The following is a 27,022-nucleotide window of genomic DNA, read 5'->3' on the forward strand; positions in this document are numbered from 1 at the left end:
AATGCTCCTCATGAAAAACCCAGCATAAGAGCAAGACTGAAGTAGACACACCCCATCCCCAAAGGGGGTGGCTCTCGATCCTCTCCTCCCGCTGCTGGTACCCCCTGAAAGAGATGGAACCGCCCCCCGGCGGGGCTGGAAGCCAGAGGCAGGTCCCAGCAGGGGTGGGCAGTACCCGAGAACTCACCGAGAGCAAGGACTCCCGCAGCTTCTCCACGAAGTTCTCCGGAGGAAGGATTCCAAGGGCAGGTCTATTGATGAATGTGCTCTGCAAAAAGGCAGGAGACAGCCAGTGACTTCTCAGCCCTGACCCTGCTCCCTGCCGACCAGAGACCAACTGAGAGCTTCTCACAGCGGGTGTGTTTGGATCGGTGTTCGCTAGGTGCTGGGAACAGCCCACTTCTGGAGAAATCCACTAGGATCACTCTAGGTGTAAAAAGATACCGTCATATTTCCTGGTTGTAATATTGCACTGTAGTTCTGGAAGATGCTACCATTGGGGGAAGCCAGGAGGAGGTACGCTGCGTACTATTTTTTGCTAACTTCCTGTGAATTATAATTAAATCACAATTTTACAATTTTAAAATTAACTATCATTATGATTTTTAAAACCCACACATCATCATGGCTAAAAACCAGAGCGGAAACTAGCGAGTTCTAGGCAAGGGTGCAGAGCCACTAGGACCCTCATTCACAGCTGGTGGGAATGTACCCGGGTGCAGCCACCTTCGGAGGCAGCGTGGCCCTTTCCTACAATGCTGGAAACACACGCGCGCCGTCAACCGGCAGCTCCTCCTAGGTATTTACCTAAGTGAAACGAAAGTGCTTGTTCGCACGAAGACCTGAGCGTACATGCATGTGCTGGGTGGCTCTTATGTTTATTTGCCAAAACCTGGAAAGGACCCACTCGTCCCTCGGCTGGGGTAGGGAAAGTCGAGCGATACCTGCACGCCATGGGAATCCACTCAGCCCTGGAAGGAACCATCTACCGACACACGCCCTAACACGGAGGGACACGGAAGAGTCTCAAAGTGATGGTGCTGAGCGAGAGATCCCAGAATCAGGGAGGTACGCACCGCATGGTCCCCTCCATAGGACATTCTGGAAAAGGCAAAACCAGGGGGATACACAGCAGCACGCGGTGACCAGGGGCTGCGGAGGGACGGACTGCACATGGGCTGGGGAAGTATCTGGGCACCAAAGTGTCTTGTGTCTGGACTTTTAAATTCTCTTAAAACAGCTTCTGGCCCAAGGGATAGCTCCACACTCAGGGGGCTGCTTTCTTGAAGAGAACCAGCCCCTCCCTGCCAGATGGCTTCGAAACACAGGTGTGCCCACTAGCTGCCATGCAGCGGGGGTTGGAGGCACATGCCAGGGCAAGGGTCCCAAATCACCCCACAGGCTGGTCTGCAGAGACTTGCTTTAAAGTGAGGATAAAGGAGAGCATTCAATTTTGGAAACACGCCGACCATGGGAGAAGTTTCAATCACGCAGGACGAGGCTGTGTGCTCGGATAGAGGAAGCCTAGAGCCCTCTCCCCCCGGAAGTCCAGAGTGCCCTGGGCAGGGGGTGGGGAAGGGTCCAGGGAGCGCCTGCACAATGGGGAAACAGCAAGGTTGCCAGGAGGTGGATTTGGGTTTTAAAAAGGGATTGGGCTAAGTGCAACGTGGCGTCCTGGATGGGATCCTGGAAGCAAAATAGGGACATTATTGGTGCGGGGGACTCTGAACGACGTCCGCACTACATGAGGTGCCCATGTTAATTTCTTCGTTTGATGTGGTGCCGCAGGGAGGGAGGGAGGCGCTGGCACTGGGAGAACGCGGTGAAAGGCAGGCGAGAGCTGTCTCCACCTCGTCTGTACATCTGAAGCTAGTGTGTTGTCGCATCCCTTAGTTAAAAGCTGGGGGGAATGACAGGGCCTGGGGACTCTCAGGTTCCTCTCTCAGACACCATCAGTGCCATAATCTCAGCGCGAATCCACATGGCACCATCGCTGGAGAGGGAGGCCTCCTGGTGGCCTCGGGATTCAGCCTGGACTGCCAGAAATAGGGGCAGATTCCATTATTATTTTTTTTTCCTGTTATTTTTTCTGCTTTGTGGCCACATGGGTGAGTCTAGCGGGGGATGTTAGCCCTCCTCACTGTAGTGCTGGGAAAACTGAGGACCAGAGGGGCCAAGCAACCTGCTGCAAATCACACAGACAGGAAGGGGCAGAAGCACGACTCAGATCAGGCTTCCATCCTTTGCCAGACACTGAAGGCAGACGTCACCCAAAAATGTCAATAGAGGATACAAGTTTGTGTGGCGCAACCCGGAGACCTGGGCTGGCCTGTAATGCCCTTTGAGGGGCATTTTCTTTTAGCTCTGAGCTGTTCATGGGGCTCCTAAGAAATCAAGCACACGGTGAGATCAGGGTTGAGGCGAGCTTCCGTGGCTGGTAGTGGGGGGAGCAGCTCACGGAGGGGACAGCCGCGCTCGCTGGCAGCTTGACCAAGCCTATCTGGGACCAGGGAGGATGTGGGGGTGGTGTTCTTGTTCAACAAAGCGTGACATTAAGAACAGAAGATTATCTGGGACACTGGGTAGCAGAATCAAATGAGGATAGGTTTCTAGAACCTTGCCGTCAGACTCAGCAGTCGTAAAGGGCAGTGTGAACAGAATGGGCTTTGGTTTAAGTGGCTGTGCAACCTGAGGCACAGGCTGACCCTCTCTGGTCTTCAGAGTCCTTATCCACCTTGGTGCCTGCAAGGGGCCAGTGAGACTGCTGAGCGTGCGATGCGGCAGCAGCTCAGTCGAGAGGACCGGTCAGGCAGACAGGCCCGGTCAGGCAGACAGGCCCGGGGGTCACGGCGGAGGGATGTGTCTGCGCGGAGCAGCTCCCCACTCCCAGGTGCCGCTCCCATCGCTCAGTGCAATGACTGTGCACTGACCATGGCCATGGTTATGTGGAAGTTGGAACTGGAACCCAGAAAGTGGATCCAGGGGCCGCAGCTTTGTTTTCTGCCGCCACATGAAGTAATGATACTAGAATTTGAGGGTGATGCGGTTAGGGTACAAAGGGGTGGATTGGCCCCTTCGTAGGACTTCAATGACCTGGTAAGAACCTGCCCTTGACGGGCAAAGGAGCATAGTCACCAGCTGAGTGCATCTCCAGCCAAGAACTTGAAGACCCAGCATGTCAGCCAGTGCCCCCCCCTGCCCTGGTGCCCCAGGTGTCCCCCTTGCTTCCCCACCCCAACTGAGCCAATGGCAGTTCCACTTCTCTAAGACTGTGCTGGGGGCTCCTTTCACTTGGCCGAACCCAGACTTCTGCAGGGCAATGTCAGCACAGACTGAGGTCCAGACGGATGCCGACCGGGACCGCACCAGCACCCAGAACAGCGCCCAGCACGCAGGAGGGATTCAATCAGTAACTGATGATTGAACAAAAGTCAAGAAATAAGGCTAAAGAAGCAGGAGTCAGACCACCAAGGGCTTTGCATCCGAAGTAGGGGAGCTGGGGTGCAACCCCAGAGGCAGGGGGTATGGGAAAGAGTTCAGTGCAGGGCACAGCCTGGAGGAGGTGAGCGTGGGCCTGCTGGGGTGGGGGGGGGGGCTGGTGGAGAGGGGCTGCTGGGGACATGTGAGGCCAGGCCGGGGTTGGTCCTGACGGGGTGAGGGGTGAGAGGCAAGAAGTGGGCGGAAGGAAGGGAGGATGAAGCCAAGTCTCCCGGGTTCCCCACAGAGATGGGTGGGGGCAGGGCATCCCCTGAAATCACGTGTTTTCAGGGATGATTCTGCCTCCGGAGGCAGCTGACACCGCAAATGTGTATGACATGTTTGTTGACACATTTTTTTCAGCACCAACTGCCGAGGCATCTGGGATCTGCACAACGTTTCGAAACAAAGCCAGGCTTTGAATGTAAACATCCCCACGGAGCCTCCCAAACGGACTTTGCCAGGCACCTTCAGGGGCCGCCCATTTCCGCTCCAGGGGCCCCGGAACTTGGCGACAAGCAGGGGTGGACGTGTCCCGGAGCCCCTGCCTGCGGGGCAGAGCCATCTCTAAGGGGGGACATGCACTTCCTTCCTGTTAGCTTCAACTCTGGGTTAAAAGAGACAAGACTTCAAGCCCCGGGAGTCGGTTCCCAAAGCACCTGCCCGCCCCTCCTCCTCGGCCTGGCTTAGATCTCTCTTTGGAAGTCACACTCCCCATGTCACTGAGCAGAATGAAAGCCCTGCAGGGACACTGGGTGTGGGTGAGGATGTGGAGCAACCGGAACTCACACGCTGCTGTTGGGAGGGACGGGCCGGCAGCAGGGCCACGACAGCGGTGGCCGGCAGCAAGGCAAACATGCTCCAATGTTCCCAGCTTCTTCAGGGGGAACGATCCGGCGGCCCAGCAGCCGTAGGACGGCCCGTTCATTGCAGCGGACACACACGGGGGAAGGCGATAAAGCCCTGGACACGGCCGACCTGTGGCTACACACAAGGACCAACCCGCAGCCGGACTTGGAGGGAAACAAGTCAGGCCCAATAATGACACCCACTGCAAGACCCCACCTACGTGGCCGTACAGAGTGGAGAAGCGCACTTGTGTCCTAAGACAGGAGGGGACAGAGCCTGGCCGGGGGCATGCTGCGGGGGCAAATGCGAGTCACACGTTCTCAGCGGGGGTGGGAAACCTCCTCCCCGGGGCACCAGGAAAGCACAGATGTCTGCATGGTACAGGGGGGGCCTATGGCAGGGGTATCGTAGGTGCTACCTTGGCCTCCAAGACGATGCCACACCCTCTTCCCGTCCCGCAGCGGGAAGGCATCATGCGGCAAAAGGGACTTTGCAGATGCAATTAAGGTTCTGGATCTGCTTAGATAGCGAGAACGTTCTGGATTTTCCAGGCGGGCTAAATGCAACCACATGAGCCCTTTGTTAAGAGTGGAAACGGAAGGCAAGCAGAGAGAGAACTGGCCCGGCTATGGCCGGGTTGAGGACAGAAGGAATGCAGAAAGCCACAACCCGAAGGAGCAAAAGCAGATCCCGCCCCCCAGCCTCCAGCTAAGAGCTGATGTCTGCTTTGCGAGGCTCTAGCTGAGCCCGCCAGATTCCAGGCCCATAAAATCTGTGCCACGATACACAGGTGTTGTGGTCAGCCTTGAAGCTGGTGGTAACTGGCCACAGCAGCAGCAGGCAACGTGGTGGCATTCTCACGGGACCCCGGCGGGAACAATTAAGAAGATAATCTGGGGCGCCTCTACCCGCCGGGGCCCACGCGGCAGTGTCTGTGGGTACATTTGGTTCTCACAGCCGAAGACAGGGACACTCCTGCCATGGAGCGGGGGAGGCCGGCAGCGTCTCTGAACGTCCTACGGTGCCCAGGACAGCTTCCCCGCAGAGAAGTGCCTCTCCAGCTAGCACCGGTGCTGAGACTGACATCTGGCCTGCGCGGTCCCTAAGTCTGCACGCTGCCAGGTCCCTGCGGCTGGGCGCTGGCCACCTGTCCTCTTTCATTCCTCGTCCCCATAGCTGCTCGCCCTCCCACCCCCTTCTCCCTGTGGGGGGCCCTGGCGGCACCTGCTTCTCTTTCAGTCACTGCCCTGGAAGGCTTCCCTGACCCACAGCCCCCTCGATTCCCGAAAAGCCCAGACCCTGTGGATTTTTTCCCCAGCATCTCCTCCAGCTGTGCAACCCTAGACAAATACTTAACCTCTCTGGGCCTCAGTGTCCTCATCTGTAGGATGGGGATGACAGCGGGCCCTGCCCCATAGACTTGTCAACACTGCAGCTGTGAAGTGCTGAATGCAGTGTTTGGCACACATTTCACACTCGAGAAATGTCGACCACTATTGCCAGCATCATTGTTTCGTGCCGACACGGTACTGTTTGCCTCGTTCTGTAGCACTGAATATGGATGCAATCCAACGCTTATGTGGGGGCGGGGCTCTGTGGTTTCGCTCGCCAAGGCATTCCAGGTGCCTAGCGTACAATAAATATTTGTGGAATGAATGAATGAATGAATGAATGGGCTGTTTCCAAAGGAAGGCTGCCCAGGGACACTCAGGATCACCACGAACACCGCATCACCAGGGACTCACCGCGTTTTGAGGTTGTTGGATCAGCTTCAGGAGAGCAGGGTGGCTGTAGCCTGGGGAGAGAGGGCACAGTTAGAGTCCTGGTTAGAGGGCTGCAGGGTGCCCAGGGTCCCCCCACCTCACAGCCACCCCCACTTCCTTTCCAACCTGCCACTCCCTTCACAAAGGGCCTTGTTGTCCCTGGCAGACAAGATCCATTGCTGGGGCCCAGCCAGATCTCGGGGCTCAGGATCACTTGGGCTGCTGCCAGAGATCTTTCCAAATTCTCTAGCTGATCCCGAGGCTCGGGTCTGAGCCCTCCTGGGCTAGTCACACAGATGGGACAATGAATGCGAGGTGAAGGCCCATGTCAGGACCAGGGCTGGGAGTGGTCCCCCAGGCCAGTGTGACAAACTGCCCCTCCCCGGGGCCACTGGGGTCCAGTCACAACACACGTTTGCTCAGGGACTGAGCAGGCGAATGGTGCGGCCTGCACCTCCTGACCCACGCCCCCTGCTCCTTCATGCAGGCTGTGCCCCAGACTTTCACTGCATCGACTGTCCAAGCTGAGCCTGAGGTTGCAGGATAGGGACTAGGTACCCTTGGACTCAGCAACTGGTCTTCTATGAATTCACCCTACCCATGCGTACAATGAGCAATGCACGTGCATTTAACTGTGATGCCCCGGTGTCTCCCGGCTTGAAAGCAAACCGACACCCATCAGGGTCCATAATGAACAGAAAGTCCCCCGTACACAGCAGATGCTCAGGCACGGGGGTCTTTTATCACAGAGGACGGAGGACGCCACACAGAACCCGGAGCCAGAGTGTCCCAGGTTCGAGGCCTGTACTTCTGGTTTCTGTTCATCGTTCCCAATCCTGGCAATGGCTCCCATGGGAAGGCCAAGTCTGTGGGGGCCACAGAGGTCAGAAGACCAGATAGGAAGCCCCTCCGAGGCAGTGGCCAAGTGCTGCCCTCAGTAGAGAGTAGCTGAACGAATGAATGACGTGGAGATCCAGCGACATAGGCGGGAGCCCAGCACTGCTGCAGGAGAGAGAAACCAGCCGGTGGATCTCGGTGCAGGAAACAGACCCTGGAAGGAAATTACTGGTCTCCAACTATCAGAATTTTTACCACGCATACCTTGTCTATTTTTGTTAAGACAATTCATTTTTAGTTTAAATGCACTTAAAAAAAAATTTCTTTTAAGATTTTATTCTTTTTAAAGTAATCTCTACACCCAATGTGGGGCTTGAACCTACAACCCTGAGATCGAGGGTCCCATGCTCCACAGGCTGAGCCAGCCAGGAGCCGTTAAATGCACTCACTTGGAAAGGAGACTTGCACCACTGTGGTGAGAGGTCCGCCTAAGGCTCAGGGCCTGGGGCCCGCTCGGCTCTGCGGGAGGCTAGCAAGTTCAGAAGGGTGGTGAGGCCCTGGTGCCACCCTGGGGAGACGTCCTCCTCTGCGGCATCAAAGAGTGAACGGACCTGAAGAGCCTGGTGGTTTCCCCACCTGCTTGGAGGAGGGTGGGCTGGTGTGTGTCTGTGTGTTGGGGGGTGGTGATCTGGGGGCCCAAGGGGACAGAGCTGTGAGCAGCCTCCCCGCCCTCTCACAGGCCGCCTACTCGCAGGCGTGTTGGGCCCAAGGCTGCAGGGTGGTCGTTACTCAAGGAAGGAGCACGCTGTGGGTTTTTTCCAACTGCATTTTAGCCAGAGGTCTTTCGGCTCTGGTTCTTTATCACACTGCCTGGGTGTTTATGACTTTGCCGCCTCAGTAGATAAGCCAGTTCAGGAAAATCTTATTAAACCACAGATGTGGCTTGTCTCATCGACTTCAGAGCGAGAGACAAGAGCAAAGCTGGTCCCTCTGATCGGAGAAATCCACGCCTGGGCTTTTAACGCTGTGGGACTCTGCCCTGCAGGCCAGGCCAGGACCGGGCAGCCGTCTGTGAGGCTGCCGTCACACCAGTAAGCTTAAGAGGCAGAGGGCCTTTGCTTCAAATCCTTGGACTCCCTGGACATGTGGGACAAACTCTGTGACGTTTTGAAACCCGGCCCCCGCGGGTAAGCTGGAGGTGACGTTGTAAGACCGGCAGTTACAGGACCGTGGTGGAGGTCTAATGGGATAGTGCGGAAGGTGTGTAATATGCCAGGCCTGTGGCAAATTCTCAGCAGTTACCAGTTAGAAAAAGTCATCTCAAAGACTACAGATAGGGGAGAAAAGGCTCCCAGAGAAGACCTTTCAGAACTCCCTGTGCTTTCTCAACTTCCGCTGGCCTGATCCCCCACGCTCCCCACATACTTGTTGGCTGGCTGGGGATGAGAAATGAGGGAGGCCCAGGGGGGCTGGAGGCAGGAGGATGGGGAGTGAGCTGGGAAGAGAAGGGCCTGCGGCCTCTGGTGGTTACACGGTAGAGGTAGAATTTGACCCTAAGAACTCCAGACCGGGCCCCTTCACTCCCATCCAGAATGTGGACGGTGTTGTGCAAATCAAAGAACCCGAAATGCCTTCAGAGGCCAGTGTGTCTGAATGACGGGCTTCCCAAAAGGAATGAGTCACCTTACTGTCTAATTGCATCTTAATGGGAAATAAATAGGGACTGGCATCGTGCACAAAGGGACAGGCTTCACTAGACGAGATGCTGAGCCCACAGACCACTGAGTGCAGCAGTGACCTGCATGTCTGAGTCAGCCTTACCCATCCCACTGTCCTCCGCGACCTCCTCCAGCAGTGAGCCCCGCTCTGTATGTCCTGGAGGTAAGCATGGTGAGGCACACGCTACTGGTGACCCCACTGCTCACCCTGACTGGGCAGGCCACCCCTCTCCCAGCTGCCTGTAGGGGGCCGGTAACAGCTTCAGTCATCTCTTTCTCTAGAAAACTGCCCTGGTCCTTTGCCCAAGAGATGAGCCAAGTCCTTCCTGCTGGCAACTGAGTGGCACTGGTGTCCAAAAAGGCCAGCTTCTTTGATGCTGTCAGGGACTAACTCTGGGGTGCAAGCCATACCCCAGAGCCCCCTGTGGGATCAGGCTATGGCTAGTCTCTGGCTGAAACCTCATCCTTCTTAGCCTTTCCCTCTCCTCCCTGTCTCCTGAGAGTGTGCCCGTGAAAAGCAACTTGCACAGAACCCCTGCCTCAGGCTCTTCTATGAAACCTAACCTAATGCAGCTGACATTAAAGGCTAGGGTCCTACAGACCTAAGCCCACGTTTTGGCCATGCTTCTTCTGCAAGCCATGTCACCTCTCTGAGCTTTGCTTATCTATCTACAAAATGGGGGTGCTCATACCTACTCACCCTGTGGGGTTTCAAGGAAGAGTCGATGAGAGAAGAAAAGATACAAAAAGTTCCTATAACAGAACTCCTACTAATTACTTGCTGCTTTTTTCTGCCCTTAAGGGAAGCGTCTGGCGGCACACAGGCATGTGTACCGGAAGGAGTATTAAAGTCTGGATCACCATGACTAACAGAGAGAGGAGGTCCCACATATGAGGGCAGATTTCCCAGCTCTTACCTATGGGGACAGAGGAAATCTGGGAGTACAGGTCCAGCATCCGGTTGCCATCCACATCGACCAGGTAATTGCCTCGGCTCTCCTCATAATTGCAGAAAAAGTGCACAGCCTCTGCATTCTTGGGGAAAGCAGAGACTGATTCAGGGTCACTACAATCTCCTAGATTCTCCATCTTTCGGGGTGAACTTGAACTGGAGAAGTAAACCATGTCCTGCCCATTCGATGGTCACACAGAGGGTATCTGTAGGTGCTTACATGTATGGCTTGCTCTATAGCAGTTTACTAAGCTGTAAATTTGTACTTTATGAATTTTTCTGTATGTATTTTATATATTACAACAACAAAAGGTTCAGAAATAAATCTGAAGAAGATTCTGATGTTAAGAAGGTGGTAAGCCTTAGAGGAACCATGACGAAAACTAAAAAATGTGTAGTAATTATGAAAGAAATGAAAGTGGCCCACTAAAAGATACCCACTTAAAGCAATATATATATGTGTGTGTGTGTGTGTGTATACATATATATATATATGAGACAAGGATATATATATATGTATATATATATATATATAGAGAGAGAGAGAGAGAGAGAGAGAACAAGGAGTAAAATGGAAGATATAAGAATATCAATAACAAGATTAACTGTGCATTAAACAACCCAAACAAAAAATCAGAAACTATCAAACTGGATAAAAAGATGCTGTCTCCGTGAGACATATTTTCAGTTCAAGGATACAAAGAGGTTGTAGGTAAAAGAATGGAAGAAGATACATGATTCTTAACAGCAATCCTAAGAACACTGAAATGCTTTATATTAATCGGGCAAAATCAACTGCAAAACAAAAAATGTTTCTAGAGGTGAAGTCCAGTAAAAAGATACAATTACAAACATGTAAGCACCTGATAGCAGAGCCCCAAAGTACATAAAGCAAAAATGGGCATAACTGAAGAAAAATATAAGAGAAGAGCTACAACTCTAATAGTGGCTTTCAATAGTGGATAGAAATACCGGGTAGAAGATTAACAAGGAAGTTAAGACTTGAACAATGCTCCAAAGCAACAGATCCCACAAACGCTTATGCCGACAGATCCCACAAACGCTTACGAAACGCTCCACCCCACAGTGGTAGAGCACAAATTCTCCTTAAATGCGTGTGGAACATTTCCCAGGACAGACCACACAGAAGCCTCAGTAAAACTGAAAAGGACTGAAATCACGCAAAGTATGTTTCCCATCCCCAAAAGAATGAAACTGGGAATCAGTAACAGAAAGAAATTTGGGGAGTTCCCCAAAATGTGGAAACTAAATAACACATAAATAACAAAAAAGTCAAAAAAGGAAATCATAAGGGAAATTTGGGGGAGGGGGGTAGGTTTAGAACTAAGACATTTGTTTGTTTGTTTGTTTGGTTTTTAAGAGATGGCGCCGCCTAATGGTTGCGTCCCTCAGTGAAGTTGTAACAGAGGAGGAGTGCAGGGAATGCTTGCTCAAGCTCACTTACCTGAATTATATTCAGCTGTTTCATTAACTCCTGCAGGCAAGAAGAGCAAAAGCGTTACGGCAGGGGACACACTCTTGCCAAAGAAGCTTCAAGTCCTGGGGCTTCCCCCCACCCTTGTGCCAATAACTTCATAGTTAATTAGTTAGCAATATTATAATTATTTAAAAATTGCTTCATACCAATGGTTGGCAGAAACTGTTCCTGCCAGTTATATTACCAGTGCAACAGAGATTCAGAAACTTGGGAGGGTAACAATAAAGTAAAATAAAATATTCAACAAAAATGTTTAAGCTAAAGGTGTTTATGTAATAGTGCTCGTAAAAGCGTAGGTTCCTTTGTTTTAAAGTAGGGTCCACAGCCAGTGACCTTGAGATCAAGTCCTGAGCTGAGCTCAAGAGTCAAACGCTTAAGGGACTGAGCCACACAGGCGCCCTGGTTCCCTTTCCACTAGGAAAAAGAGGCTTTAACACCCTGTTCGAGAAAATAAAAATCAACTGAAAACATAAACTTGCACATCAAAGAACCATGTGTCATTATAATGGGAACACTCCAAAAACCACCTGTCCAAGTCTACACAGAAACTGGGAATTATAAATTGTGAACTGGGAACTAGTTGCTTTACTACTACACGGATTAAATCTCTAAAAATAATCCAACGTAGAATCAACTTCAGCAACTAGTGTCATGAAATTATATATTTCCACATAACAATAGAAACTAATATTAATTACAAGGATATAAAAAAATCATCCCAGGTACTTCGCCGCTGTGAAATGAAAATCCACCCCGCCCCCCTGAAATGGGTAATATGCAGGTGGGGGAGCATCTTTGAGGGGAGGCACGACCCTCCCTCCTCAGACTCATCTTGTGCCTCTTCCGTCTCACACAGTAACATCTACCCCAGGGATTCGGAGCCACCCAGCGTGTCTCGTATACCATGTCCTGTCATCCTGCATGCCTCTCCCCATTCCACTGCCCTCGTCTACAACGGAAGAACACACTCCTTTGGTGAACTCATCCTTTTATCCTTCAAGGTCAAGATCAAGGGCCTTTGCTGTCCCTGCTCTGTGCCATCTAGCACTGCCATGTTCTTCCACCTTGGCTGGATGTTCTGCCCCAGACCTTCACTCTGGACTCAAAGCAAGCCATCTGACTTCCTCTGGCCAAGAGAATGAGGTAGGAGTGATGGTCAACCAACGTGGGGCCTAGATCTTAAAGAGACCCATTACGTGCTCTCCTCTGCCATTGCCATGAGATCAAGCCCACCCAGCTTGCCGGAGGATAAGAGAGACACATGGAGCAGAGCCAAGTCACTGCAGTGACATAGACAAGCTCAGCTTAGATCAACCAGTGGCCAGTCATCCCCCAGGCATGTAGATGGGCTCAGCAGAGCAGCCTAGCTAACTCCCAGTTAACCCCAGATGCATAAGCCATCTGTATGCTACTGGGACCCTGTGATCGTGACACAGCATTACTGTGACAACAGACAACGGATACATCTCCTCTGAGAAGGCCTCTTTCACTTGTTATGGCCGGATGGGCTAGTTAATGACCCGGATCTCTAGCGGTGAACTCTCTGAAAGCAGCTAAGGACGCAGGTCTCCAAGCGTCACTGTGTTCTTGCCTCATGGACGCCTTTCGTTCCATTCTTAAGAACACCACTCAAGTGTGCTCAACTCACCCGAGAGCGCGGCCCGGGGACTTCAGTCTTCATCAGAGGCCCATCATAATCAAATTCGACGTCAACTTTGGCCGCAGCCTGACTGATGTGTCTGGAGCCTGCAGTAAACAGAGATGATGAAAATCCCTGGTAACTATAGGTATAATGAGAATTCTGCCCTAACAGGTACCCAAAGTCCCCAACAGACACAGGGCCAGGACCTCCACCCCATCCTAGCCAGGCCACCCCTGAATACGGAGTCTGGCCAGACCTGGGCGCCACAAAAACACTGCAGACTCCAACAGATGGGAAAGCCCAGGGCTAGTGAGGTGGTAGGCAAACAGGTGTGCTCCTGTTCTGCTGGTGTGAGTATCAGCTAATGATGCCTTCCTATTCCTTTCTACTAAGCAATCTCATTTCAGGATTCATCCTAAGAAAATAATGGGACAGTAGACAAAAATGCAGGTTACAAATATTTGTAATAATACTATCTTTCTACAAGAAAACAACCTAACTTTCCAACAACGGAGAGCAGCTAAACACAGTATGACACAGTCCACCATTTCATGGAAATTTCTTTTTTTTTTGTTTTTTGAGAGAGAGGGCACAAGTGGGAAGGGGCAGAGAGAGAGGAAGAGAATCTTACACAGGCTCCACGCCCAGCACACAGCCTGATGTGGGGCTCTATCTTATGACCCTGAGATTATGACCTGAGTTGAAATCAAGAGTTGGGCACTTAACCAACGGAGCCACCCAGGCACCCCTGGAGATTTTGAATTTTTATGGACATGGAAAAATGGACATGGTATTACTGTGTGAAAGGTCAGAGTATAAAAATTATCCAAATTTTGCCAAAATTTAATTTATAGCCAAACTTATATCCAAATGTCTATATAGACCAGAGTTGCTCAGCCCTTAGCACTACTGGCATTTTGGGCCAGATAATTCTGTTGTGAGGCCATCCTGGAGGCACTGGAGGGTGGTTAGCGGAGCCCCTGGTCCCACCCACCAGATGCCAGGAGCACTCCCCCTGGGGTTGTGCCCCTGCTTGGAACACTCAGAAATCACAGAGGAGGGAACAATCAGATGTCTAAATTCAGGTGGTCCCTGGGGTGCTTGGGTGGCTCAGTCAGTTAAGCATCTGCCTTCAGCTCCAGTCAGGATCCTAGGGTCCTGGGATTACATTCCCCCTGCCCCTTCCTCCCGCTCTCTCTATCAAATAAATAAAATCTTTAAAAAAAAAAAAACCCAAAAAACAACTCTTTTCATTTTCAGGTGGTCCCCACTTACACATGTTTTTTGCTTAAAAATCAAATAAACAAACTTTGGGGCACAAGTCATTTGATTGAGATCCATTTCACATTTTTGCATAATAATCAATGTATAGAGGGGAGTTTCCAGGCTAGACCCACAAGGCTCAGCATGTGCTGAGCTAAAGGCAGCCTCAACCCCAGATCTTGGTCCCTGACTGAAAGAGAGTTGTGGTGAACGCAAGGGGAGTGTGGCCCAGAAATCCCTTTAATGTCCCTCCTCATCTTTGATCTGCCTGGCACAAAAGTGGTGTCTGGGAAATGTTAGTTCCTCTTACGTGAGTTGTATCATACTAGGGAATTACTGGACACTTTGTGTAAATCATATACATGATTTCACTTCTCCTTGTGCAAGCTTGAGGGGTACGGTATTGCTTTTATTTTATAGGAGAGAAAACCAAAACTCAGAGAAGCAAAGAATGCACTAGGCTCTGTTCTTCCCTCCCTCTCTCTGTCTCACACACATGCGCCTGTGTGCGCGCGCACACACACACACACACACACACACACACACACACAGATTGCAAACCCATATTAGAAAACACTTAAACTCATTCTTAATTTTCCATAATTGCTCTGGATATCAAAGAGGTTTTTGAATTAATTATGTAACAAAATGTAGCCCTTTGAACACGAAGTCCAGTTAAAATTCAGTGTTATTCTTATTTCAAGGCATGAAGCAGGCGGCTTTTATTGTCTTCTGTTTGATCTGAAAATGAAAAGGGAATCCCTACAGAGTTAAAGGTCATGGAACATATTGATGACTTCTTTTTTACATTAAACTGTTTATTTCCTCCTTGGCCAGAACTTAAGGGTTACAGGTCCAGACCGATTCCAGCTAGACCTGCATAAAACAAGGACACATGTTTGGATTAAAAAAAAAAACAATTATTAACCGCTGAGGATCCTGCTCTGTTTCCAGTAAAGAGGGGAAGTGAAAAAATTCAAAATTGCAAGCTGTCCTCCAAGGAGGACACACAGGCCCGCTCTTCCTTTTTCCCGAAAGTGTCTTGACACTGTACCACAGAAGCCAGATCTCCTGGGATCTGGAAAGTGGAATTGTTGGCACGGGAAGCAGCCCCGGTGGGAGTGAAGCTTAAAGGGTCTTGTGGGGAATGACAGGAGTGAGTGTGGACGTGTGGAGCTATGGGTATCAGGACGCCAAGGCTGTGAGCAGACCTGGGGAGGGGCGTGGAGAAGGGGCGAGAACCCATCCCCCAGGGATCAGGGGCACGAGACAGGGACGCTGAGGGCCAGGTGGTGGGCAGACAAGTCTCTATCAAGATCTGCGTCTGTTCCTACCATGTGCCAAGTCTTTCTGGGTGTGGACAGAAGAGGGCCAGGGCCTCTGGGCTACCACAGCCTGGTAAGTTGGCTGGCAACAGCTATCGAACACAGGAAGATGGGGCAGCTAGCACGACTCAGCGCCCACCATGTGCTAAGCAGGCCCGAGGCCCTACCCACGGGAACTCCCATCTACGGTTTTGATTTATCCACAACCCTCGAGAGATGGTTCTCAGGTCACAGAGGAGGAACAGAGAGGTTAAGCAACTTTCCTAAGGCCACACAGCTAGTCCGTTGCGGAGTCAGGATTTGAACCCAGGTCTAATACTCTTGTTTTTCCAACTTGATCTCATTTTTGACTTTTTGTAGAGGAAAATAACCAAATACCAATATAACAAATATTCTCTTATGTACTTCTTTTCAAATAGGCTCCACGCCTAACATGGGGCTTGAACTCATGACCCTGAGATGAAGAGTCACACACTCTACAGACAGAGCCAGCCAAGCACCCCAAATATTCTCTTAATGATGATATATAATGGTGATATATAGACCACAGGAGGAAACAATCAGATTTCCTTCCCTGGGATCTCTTACAACAAGTCACACGAGCAGAGATGTCCCTTCATTGGGAATCTATCGCAGCATCCTGAGTATTTTCCGTGGATCGTCTCACTTAAGCCTCACAACCCCCTGGGAAGTAGAGGTTATGACTATGCCCGTGTTACAGAAGACACAGAAGCTCAGAAAGGTCAACTCGGTTACCCAAGGTCACAGAGCTGGTAAGCGGCTAAGCTGAAAATTTGTCCCTCAGACCTCTCCTTTCCCAGAGACTATCTTTCATCTCATCCAGTGCCGGGCCCTGAAATGAAACATTTGCAGCAAAACAACTCACTTCCTTCAAAGAAAAATTCCCGGAGGCACAAAGAAGCACACAAAAGTTTGAATTAATATCGACCCATCCAGCATTTTCATTCATGAATGAAGCCTCAGAGCTAGGAGGCAGGCATGTGCCCCAAGATCTGAGACCCTGCATGGTAGCGGGGAGGGGTCTAGCCCAGCCCTCTGGGTCTGGGGACGATGCCTGCTACCCTCGGGGCCTCGCCAATCCAGAGTCAATGTTTAACTCCAAACTATAAAAACAGCCACCAAATGTTTTTACTGTTCTCTTGATCTTTATAGTGAGAGTAATAAATGAATGCCAGTTTCCTAAACAGCAAGGGCTCTGTATATGAGCCTGGCGAAGGGTCAAGGTCAAGTTCAGTTGGAGTTGTTTGCTCTGCTTTACTTTTAAAAAAATCTTATCTTCCCTCTCCCCAACTCTCCACCCTACTTATTATTATTTTTAACCAATTAAGATCTATATCCCTAACAAATATCAGGAGAATACTCATAGTATAAATTACTATATGCTGTCCCAGAGAAGTATCATTCCCTAAAATCTGTTTAAATCTGACCAACATCCAGTGAGAACTTCAAGTGTAACCTATCATCCCATAGAGGTCCCCAGATTTGCACATGGGGTGCACCTGGCTGATACCACTTCCTCGCTGGCTCTCTGGGGAAGGGAAGACTGTGGCCTCTGGGTGGGGCCGATGTGAAATTAGTTCAACTTAGGGACCTTCCAAGACGGGAGACAAAAATCTTTAGGAATCAGTTTTGCTGTTATCCTTACTTAGCCCGTCGTCCTGTGTGTCCTGTTTGAATCCTTTCTGAGCCACGAAAAGAGCATCACACTTCATCCAGCGACACCTCGGGGTCTGAAAGTTTGGGCCCGTGTGGTCAGAGCGCATCATTGTTTTGAATGATCTACAAATACCACATACCAGGAAGTAAGTGTGCCACCGACAAGGGTAATCTGCGTCAGATTTAGCCTCGTGGCCTGAATGTTGGCATCGCAGCATCCAGTATAAACCATATTTTATGGGCGGTCATACACATTATCATGTCTTTGTGTCCTCCGTAAACTTGCGATCAGTTTTGGGACTGTAACCCACGGACACAGACCAATTTCTCCGGGTCCGCGGCCACCATCATTTTCCCCAAGATATTCCCGGTCACTGTGTGATGGTGACTCGCACAGATCCACACGCCGTCGCTAGCATGAATGCTGTGGGTATGGGCTGAGTCGGGCAGGAGCCACTGCACACAAGGTCTCACGCACCACCTTCGTGCAAAGAATGGTTTGCTGAGGCCCTCCATTGGCCTCCGAGCCGGAGCTGATTCTGTGCATCTCATGGTGCAGGCACGAGACCCAACAAGGAGCTGGTCTGGGGACATCTTCCTCAGCTGTGGCAAGACAGCTGCCAGCCCAAGGGCCACGGCGTTCAAAGACCTCGAGTTGTTCGTTGTTCTTGAGGGCGAAGGTGACCACAGTGCCATTTGCCAGCCCTGAGTTGAAGACGCGCCATCTCCTATGGCTCTTCCAGCTGTGGCTGCTCCCCAAGCCCTCGAGTCTTAATGCCATTGGTGTAGCTGCCAACGGTGCGGCCACTGGAACCAGAGTAAAGAGCAACGTTCCTCCCAGAGGTTTCAGTATCGGGGGGCAGGAGGGACGGCCCTCACAGAGCCCACGCACCTCCGCCTCACCAGACAGAAGCTCACACAGTGTTCTCTGCTGCACAGGTAAGATCCCGAGTGTCTGAACATTCGGCATTCTTCACGGCGGCCGGGGCACCCTCAGAGGACCTTCTGTGACTCATGCTCATCTCCGGGCGCTGAGGAAATCTGTAAGGAGATCTTTGATCCTTTCCCCGAAGAGCTCACTGTCGGAGCGTGCCACAGTCACAGGGACACCGTCCTGACAACGAGCGCCAATCGCATGTGCAGAGCTGACTTCATCACAACCACAATGACGCGTCTCTCGGGAGTGTGCTCCGAGGAGCCTCAAGTACCCTTTTCAGAATGACCGTCTGGTGTCTCTTGCCCGGAGTCAGCAGCGGACTCTGCCCGTGTGCTCCGTGTGCTCCTGCTCCAAGATTGCAAGTGACAATCTTGAAAAACCTGCCGTTGCCTTTAGGTGGTTCTTGACTTTTTTCATCCATGCTTGGGGGCGGGGGGCAGTGGATTGTGAAGAGGGGGCATCTCTCCTCTGCTCCTGGTGTTTTCTGTGCTCTGTGGAAAACCTCCGTTCCCGGCCAGGCTCCCGGGAAGCTTCTGTCAGCCCTGAGGAGGAGGATGTGGGGTGACGGCCGGCTTAGACCGCTGGCACTGTTCTCTCTGTCAGCCCACGGTCATTCCTCGGACGCACTGCAGCCTGGAGCCTCACGATACAGGACTCCCATTCTCGAATTCTCGTCCTGTTCAGGGGACCTGGGCTCTTCTTTAACCTGAGCAGGGCGTCAGGAGCAGGAACACCGCTGCGAACTCGGAGAGCCGGGGATGCGGCTGCTCGAACGGGGACTCCTGTGGATGAGGGGGACCCAGGGGCCGATCCCTCCCCAGGGTCTCTCTGTGTCTAACGCCCTGGCCGTCATTTGGCTCCGCGCCAGAGGCACAGCTGCCGTCTGTGTTTGCATCTGCCGGACTGGACGCTGCAGGGGCTGATGATGAACTTCCTCCGTCACTGTCCTGGGCGTTCTGGTTCTCTAAGGGGACAGGGGACCCTCCGGGATGTTCAGGTCTTTTGCCAAATGTGTCACAGGCATGGTGCGGGACGAGGGTGGCTGCGCACTATGTCGCCTCTGAGTAGCAAAGTTCTAGCCTTCGTCATGTTCTCAGGAAGGCAGCACGCCATTTATTTATCTGCTTATTTTTTTTGATAACACACTTCTGGAGGAAAATTTCAACAACTTCACCACCCAGAGGTAACGGCTTTGCTGTCTCGTCTCCCAGTCTCCGCACACCATTTGCCAGAATAAGATTATCCATGGTGTGGGGGGAGGGGCATGAAGCAATGACATTGGGAGCCCTGTCTCAGCCGTGAGCCACCGTGTCAAGTGGCTTCACAGTGGTCCGATGGGTGGAGACACCAGAGAGACACCTCAGCACAGCGGGCGGGGTGACGGGCTGAAGCACCCTCCTACTCTTCCTCACTCCGGGGAAGCAGGTGCTATGTTGTGAGCTGCTCTGTGGAGACGTCCGTGTGGCCCCAAATCCAGCCGGAACCACTGGAGTGAGCTTGGAAGCGGATTCCCCCTACGCCAGCTCCCACAGTGAGCCTTCCCAAGAGACCGCAGCCCTGGCTCACTGCTCAGCTATACCCTCGTATAAGACCTCGAGCCAGAGCATCCAGCAAGGCTGCCGACCTCCCCCCCAGATTCCTAATCCATGCAAACCGTGAAATACTAAATGTACATTACTTGAACCTGCTAAGTTTGGGGCTATTTGTCACAAGGCAATAACTAATAGAGTGGTTAAGGCTGCAAGTTTGGGGGCCAGCCCAGCTCTCAACTCAAAGCCCAGTTCAACCACTTGCTCACGCTGAGACTCTGGGAAAGTGAAAATTTTCTCTGAGTCTCTCTTTCCTCTCGCAGGGGACTAAATGGATTAAAGGTGAGCTACCATTTTACAACGATTTCCTTATTGCTACTTGCCCATCAGCGGTGTAGGAGTACGCATATTCCTGCATTTTTGCCAACATCGTGGTTTAGTATTTAAAAACTCCTGTCTATCTATCTACCCATCTATCAATCATCTACCCCTCTTCTGTCGTACTAGATTTGTCAAAGCGATACGCCAAAAGAAAAGAAAAAAAAAATCTCACGGTGTGGTTCTCTCCATCGCGCACAAGTGTGCCAAAAAAAGCTTCAGCTCTGGCCAAGAACATGCAGAGCGGGTCACCCCAATTGAGTCATATCTGTTCCTGGTTTTTCGTCGCGCCTCCATATCCGTGCTTGTAAAATGGGAGTTAGGTCACTCCCCACCCAGTGGAAGCGTAGACAAAGCGCTTTCACATGCACCGTTCCTTCTGAGCAAGAAATAGGCAAAGCAGGAGGACACCAGTCCTTTCCCCACGTGAGATGGAGCCTCACAGTCCTGCCCACTAATCAGGCTCGCTTGTGAAATGGGGCCCAGTTGTAGGAGCCCTGACTCACTGCTCCTTCCTGGTTGTGAACTTGGGAAGGCTCTGCTGTCCTTGAAAACGACCTGGGAAAGGAGAGCCACGTGTGCCACCAGGCTGGGGCCCCATGGGGCCACGCTCTCTTGTCCCCAGCGCCGGGCACCACCCTGAGCCCCACAGTACTAGCTAGGGAGGACTCCCCTCCTGCTTGGAGCAGCCGTACCTGCACCATCAGTCAGGTGTTGGTTCATTTTTAATATAATAATGGGTCAGCGTTAATATGCTTCTCTTATAATTGCCTAAAACAAAACCAAACCTCAAGACCTAACTCCTCGAGGTTATGGAGGTCAAGAACAAGGGGAGGCAGAAACTGTCAGAGACCAGAGGAAACTGCGTGACGTCTAAGTGGGCCGGGGGAAGTCAGGCTGGGTCCTGGATCCAGAAAGAGGTGTCCAGGGAAAAGCTGGTAAAATCCGAAGAGAAGTCTGGAGTTCGGGTAATAGTAATATACAAGGTCAGCCTCTTAGATTTTGACAAGGGCATCCTGGCGATGCAAGATTTTAGCCATGGGGGGGACACTGGAGCACAGGGGACCTCTTTGGATGATCTTACTAATTGTAAAATTTTACTTGTAAAATCAGCCCAAATTAAATGGCTGGTTGTTTTTTGTTTTTTGTTTTAAACAAAACCTGCTAATACTCTTGCGGAAGAGAGAACACGCCTGCTCTGTACCCCACCCAGGGTATAAACACCAACATTCAACATGCTAACCAAGGCCATGGCCAGCACTTGGTCTTCTTCAGAAGGCAGATGAGATGAACAAGAGAGAGATACCACGATGACAGCTACGGGGCCCCAAGAGAACTGGGACAGGCTGGGGTGAGAGTGTAGGGTTTCTCTAAGGGGGTTACCGCGAGCCCCTCTCCTCCCCAGAGGCCTAGGGAGGCACATGCGGGAGGGATGATAACCCAGGGTTTGCAGCTAGACTGACTCTGCTTCTCCAAGGCTCGGCTTTCTCACCTGTAAATGGAATTCAGGCATGCCTTCCTGGTGGGGCTACTGGGAGGGAGGTCTCATAGGAGCCCGGTGAGGCTGGCCGGGCTGAGCAGCCTGCACTCAGTGAGGCAGAGAGAAACAGAAGCCCAGTAGAGACATGGCTGCAGGGCGGGCGGTGCTGTGGGCCAGCCGGGTGCGTGTGGGTGCAGGTAAGGGAGAGCCCTGTGGGGGCAGCTGCCTCCTATCCAATGCCCTTGAAGCCCACTTGGCCTTTAGGTCAATCACAGGGATGTTTGTAGCCCTCTTGTTCCTTGGTAGCAAGCTCAGCTACGTGTTTTCCCCAACAGCCCCTGGAGGACGATACAGCTGTTCACGCAGGGATAGGAGCTCGTGGCAGATATGGGAAACCTGGCGGAGGCAGTGATGGGGACAGTTTTCACGTGTGTGAGCGGAAGACAGCCCCAGAAGTACTGGCTGGCCAGCCCCTTAACCCCCAAGGGCTCTCCCAGCCCAAGAATCCCCAGTCATCAGGACCAGTTCTTGCCCAGACCCCCCATGGCTTACTGGGTGGGAGCAGGTGGTAGTTGTGCTGGAAGGTGCAGGCCAGCCGCCGGCTGAGCAACATGAAGGCCATGATCCTATCCTCCAGGAACAGAGGCCCCTTCACACGCTTCTACCTGCAAGAAACCAGAAACACACGATCAGGCCAGCCATTTCCCACGTCGTGGAGAAGCTTCTTCTGGCCTCACACCCTTTGCTTTCATACTGAATGTACACTTTTTTTTTAATTTTTTAATTTTTTTTATTTATTTATTTTTTTAAAGATTTTATTTATTTATTTGTCAGAGAGAGAGTGAGTGAGAGCGAGCACAGGCAGACAGAGTGGAAGGAAGAGTCAGAGGGAGAAGCAGGCTCCCTGCAGAGCAAGGAGCCCGATGTGGGACTCGATCCCAGGATGCTGGGATCATGACCTGAGCCGAAAGCAGCTGCTTAACCAACTGAGCCACCCAGGCGTCCCTGAATGTACACTTTTAAAGACAAGGGCTGGGGGGCCTGGCTGGCTCAATCGAAGGAGCACGTGACCCTTGCTCTCTGGGTTGTGGGCTCGAGACCCATATTAGTTGTGGAGAGTTCTTCAATAAAAGTGGTTTTTTTCTTTCTTTTAAAAAAAATTTATTTCTTTTTTATTTTTAATTTATTTGACAGAGATCACAAGTAGGCAGAGAGGCAGGCAGAGAGAGAGAGAGGCTTTCTCTGAGCAGGCTCCCTACTGAGCAGAGAGCCCGATGCGGGGCTCGATCCCAGGACCCTGGGATCATGACCTGAGCCAAAGGCAGAGGCTTTAGCCCACTGAGCCACCCAGGCGCCCCAATAAAAGTGTTTTCATTTGACCTGGACCACACCCCAGGCAAGATCACTGTGCACATTTTCTAGATGAAAAATCAGAGCAAGGGGACAGAGCTGGCTTGAGATCCCTCTGTAGGTGAGCTGACAAGCTCGGTGTGTCACCCACCCGGGAAAAGCCAGCCCGATTAGGGAGATGGGAGGGTTCAGATGGAGGAGGGTTCAGAGCCGATGCAGTGGCTGCACGACACAGGAGGCTGGGACACCCCTGCCCTGTCCCCACACAGGACACTGTCTGGGAATCCGAGGACGCCGTGCAGTTTCTGGCGGCCTGTTTTGGGAAGCACATGCTTCCAGGGATGTGACCAACCTTCTTGAGTTTGCTGGAGATGGAAGGGGTTCCCTGGATGTGGAACTTTGCTCTGAAACCCAGGAGTGAGGGTTCTCAGCTCCCGTGCCACCCTTATGCGGATTCCCTCTGACCCCTCCCAATCCTGCCCTCCCTGGCTACACCTGCCAGCTGCCCATTGCTTTGTGGGCCTGGAGCCACATACATCCCCACCCTGTCTGTTTTCTTCTATCACCTCCCCTCAGTCCCTCCCCAGGCCACCACTGAAGTGTGTTCCCACTGCATCTTTTGGTTTGTGGGTCTTCTTGCTAAATCCCCGCTTTGTTATCTGGAGTGTGTATTTTCAGTTGTATCGTGTTGTATCTCAGAACAATGATGGAGCCATTCGCGTCTCACAACTTGGGGACCCTGTTTCCCGCGTCCTTTCTGCACGCTGTGCTAAGCTCTTTGCATAGGGCACTATGAATACTCATTATTGCTATAAATGCCCACAACAATGCTTTGTGCTCCCCTCTTTACAGATGAGGACACAGAGGCACAGAGAGGTTAATGGTGGATCTGAAAACAGATCAGTCTGACCCCAGAGTCGCTGAGTCCTAACACTTCATAGATGCCCCTCTCTTCACTCTGCAACAAAGCATGCGTGGAGGAAGAACCAGCTAGAGGTGGTGGGCGGGCTTAGTAGCCTGGGTGAGGACACGGGCGGGTGTCTGGTGCCAAGCTCAGGACGAAGAGTTGGCAGTGCTCCCACCCCAGTGCGCCCAGAGCTAATGGGACATGGGGCTGTATTATTATAAGCAGAGACTAAGCAAAGGAGGGCGATGCTGGCACTGCTTTAAGGACACACTCATTCCATGAATTCTCATGGTACACCTACTATGCGCCCCTCCCTCCCCCATGAGCGCTAGACGCAGGGCACAGGGACCATCAGGTGCAGCGCTTGCCCTCCAGGCATGACCATGACCTGAGCACCTAGAGGTGCTGCAGACACCTGCCTGTTTTACCCCCAAACCCCAGGAGATGAGTGGCTACATCACTGTCCACTCTTCAGAGATGAGGCCACTGAGGTGCGCCCCGGGGAGCGGGTGCAGGAGGGAGCTTTGGGGTGTCCATTCAGACACCATGCCTTCCCGCTCTTAGAAACTTCCCCCTCTGTCCACAGGGGTGCAGACCCAGCAGCCCTGTCCATGCTGTGTCACCCCCTGACCATAGTTGACTGGACGGGGATAGGCCAGAGTCCCGGGAGGTGTGGGGTCCACCACCTCCTACAGTGGGAGAGGAGCTGGCACGCAGACAGGGTGTTTCAGGGCAGAACGGTGTGTAACAGAGAAGTGGCTGCAAGCGAGGACGGAGGTCCCGGACATGGATGCTTCCTGGCCCCAGCCTGCAGCCCAGCTTGGCCACGAGTGCCCCCCTCACTGCTGATGCTGTTGGGGTCAAGAGTCCCCGAGTCCCCGTATCCCTGGGGGTGAGCCGGTGCCATGGGGGAGGGCCAGGAGTGTCAGGTTCCGGAGTCCGGCTAATAGCGCGGTTAGAGACAGACTGAGCTCCGCATCTTGGGAGTGTGCACTGGGAGAGCCTGCCTGGGGCTCCCCTTCTCAGCACTGCAGGTGCCACATGGCTAAGGACACAGTCTCTCCGAGTGGGTGCTCTGGGAGGCAGTGACTGCAGTGTGAGGGAATGGGGTACGGGTTCAGAAGGGCGCTTTATCCCCCTCAATGGGCCCAGCCATCCAGCTGGGAGGGTGTCTCCTGTGTTGGAGGTAAGGACATGGAGTTTCAGATGGGTGATTTATTCGACCTTGGTTATAGGAATGCCTGGGACTGTCCTTGCTTTTCCTCATGACAATATCGATTAACTCAGCAAATAACAAAAAACCTCCTCGTCATCTTATTAGATGCCGGGGCTTGATGGATACAAATGATCCAGTTCAGAGAGGAAACTTTGTTGCTTTTTACCAGAGGAAATGTTATTGAGGAGAGCATGGGCCTGGAACGTGTCACCATAAATTAACTGAGAAACCGTACTCTTTCCTCGATAACTCAATGGTTTTTTTTTTTTTTTTTTTTTAAATATATTCCGGCAGCATATCCAACGCAAAGCAAGCCTGTTCATTTAGCAGCACGGTGACTATGCAGAACCAGGCTGCCGTCTCTCATTTAAAACCATTTGTGTCAAACGGGAGCACTTAAGACTCCACACAATTTAATTTCCATTAAGCACGTGTTTGAAAATGCGAGAGAATCTCTGAGAATGCGCACATTAACATTTGAATGCTCCGCGAAAGAGAGAGTCACACCTGCACGCTTTCAATTACAAAATGTCACAATGGGAAATATATGGCGGTGACATTTCGGAGGCCTGCAGTTGAAATTGACCTTATAACAAAACCTGATCTCTATCAGACGTGAATTCTTAGCACAATATGTCTCCAACAATCAGAAGAGTTGATGTCATGCGCTTACTTTATCTAGCCCACTAATTCAATCAACAAAAATTAATTAGGTGCCTGTTACAGGCAAGGCACTGCTTTATGTGGGTATGGAGATGGGTAAAATGCTCCTCTCCTTCTGAAGCTCATAATTTAGCGACAGACGAACGAGGGGAGAGAATGGGAGAGTTTAATGCACTAGGGCTGCTTTCCTCTTCATGTCAATAAATCCTCAAAATAACCTGGCAAGATATGTATATAAAAATTTTCCATTTCACTGTCAACAGGTAATTCTGCGTGAGACAGGATGAAATCATGACTTTTGCTGGTACAAATACGTAAGGTGCTGTGGGAAGGCAAAGAGAGGTTCATTTTGGCAGGGGTTACGGTGTCAGTGACGTGTCACCTGAGCTGTACCTTCAAACGGGAGCAGCTTTTCAGAAGCCACAGAGGAAAGCGGGGGGGCGGGGTGTGCGGGCTTCAGCAGATGCTCAGGGGTGATGAGTTACAGAATGGGCAAGAGTCGGGTGCATAGCGAGGGTTACCAGGACATGAAATCACAGAAGAAAGGGAAAGTGGAAGGGAAGATGGGGCACAGGGTTGGCTAGAGACGCCCTCAATGTGAGGGGAGGGAGCCCAGTTCTTCAGTCTTATTCCAAAGGGTCCTGCTCAGCCAGGTCCAGGGGAGGGGTGCACGGAGCAAGCCGCATGTCCTGAGATGTTGGGGTCACTGTGAGCTGAGGGTGGGGGGGCTCCTGAGGCATGTCAGAGGGCACCTACTAAGGTGAGGGTTGAAAGGGAGGAAGGAGCCAGGGACCAGCTTCTAAATCCCTAGCCTTTAAGACTTACGGGTTCTTTGAAAAGTTAAACGCAGGATACCACAATGCCCAGCAATTCCGCTCCTTTTCTTGTTGTTGTTGAAGTAGGCTCCATGCCCAGTGCAGAGCGCAATGCGGGGCTTGAACTCACAACTGTGAGATCAAGACCTGAGCTGAGACCACGAGTCAGATGCTCAACCAATTGAGCCCCCCAGGCGCCCTGGCAATTCTACTTCTAAGTGTACACCCCAGAGAATGCAAAATAGGAACTTTTCAGACAGATGCATGTACAACACATTCATACCAGCACCATTCACAATACCAAAGATGGGAGCCACCCAAGTACATGTCAATAGCCAAACAGGTAAACCACACAGGGTCTGTCCACACCACGGAGTCCTTCTCCAGCACAATAAGGAATGACGTGCTGACAGATGCTACAAAGTGGAGGAGCCACAAAAACATGATGCTCAGGGCAAGAATCCAGACACGAGCGGCCACGCCCGGCTTCCATTCGTACAGCACTTCTAAAACAGGTACAAACAAAGAGATAGAAAGTAGGCGAGTGGTTGCCAGAATTGGGGAGAAGGGCCAGTAGGGGGGACTGTCTAGTGGGTATGGAGTTTCTGTTGGGGATGATGAGAAAGTTCTGGAGCTGGTGGCGACGTCTGCCTCTTTGTGAATGTGCCAAAGGCACCGAGTTGTTCACTTACAGTGGTTAATGGGTAATCCTGTTTTATGTGAATTTGACCGCAATAAAAACATGA

The 27,022-nt window shown here is 51.7% G+C and overlaps 1 protein-coding gene across 3 annotated transcripts in view; it reads right to left on the bottom strand.

Annotated features, from left to right (window-relative positions):
- The window catches only part of ABAT (4-aminobutyrate aminotransferase), an 81,420-nt gene that overhangs the window by 13,914 nt on the left and 40,484 nt on the right, over nt 1-27,022 (bottom strand). For 2 of the 3 annotated variants that reach the window (XM_082750119.1, XM_082750118.1), the window contains exons 2-7: nt 21,878-21,986; nt 12,743-12,840; nt 11,062-11,091; nt 9,562-9,679; nt 6,072-6,121; nt 188-268 (exon numbers count right to left, since the gene is read on the bottom strand). In XM_082750119.1, the coding sequence (XP_082606245.1) occupies nt 188-268; nt 6,072-6,121; nt 9,562-9,679; nt 11,062-11,091; nt 12,743-12,840; nt 21,878-21,947 (447 nt within the window). In that variant the 5' untranslated portion in view covers nt 21,948-21,986. Of the gene's footprint in view, nt 1-187; nt 269-6,071; nt 6,122-9,561; nt 9,680-11,061; nt 11,092-12,742; nt 12,841-21,877; nt 21,991-27,022 lie in introns of all 3 variants that reach the window. The other variant, XM_082750117.1, reaches the window with a different exon arrangement.

Source organism: Mustela nivalis (assembly GCF_964662115.1).
Source record: "Mustela nivalis genome assembly, contig: HAP1_SCAFFOLD_690, whole genome shotgun sequence".
In the NCBI taxonomy this organism is placed as follows: Eukaryota; Metazoa; Chordata; class Mammalia; order Carnivora; family Mustelidae; genus Mustela; species Mustela nivalis.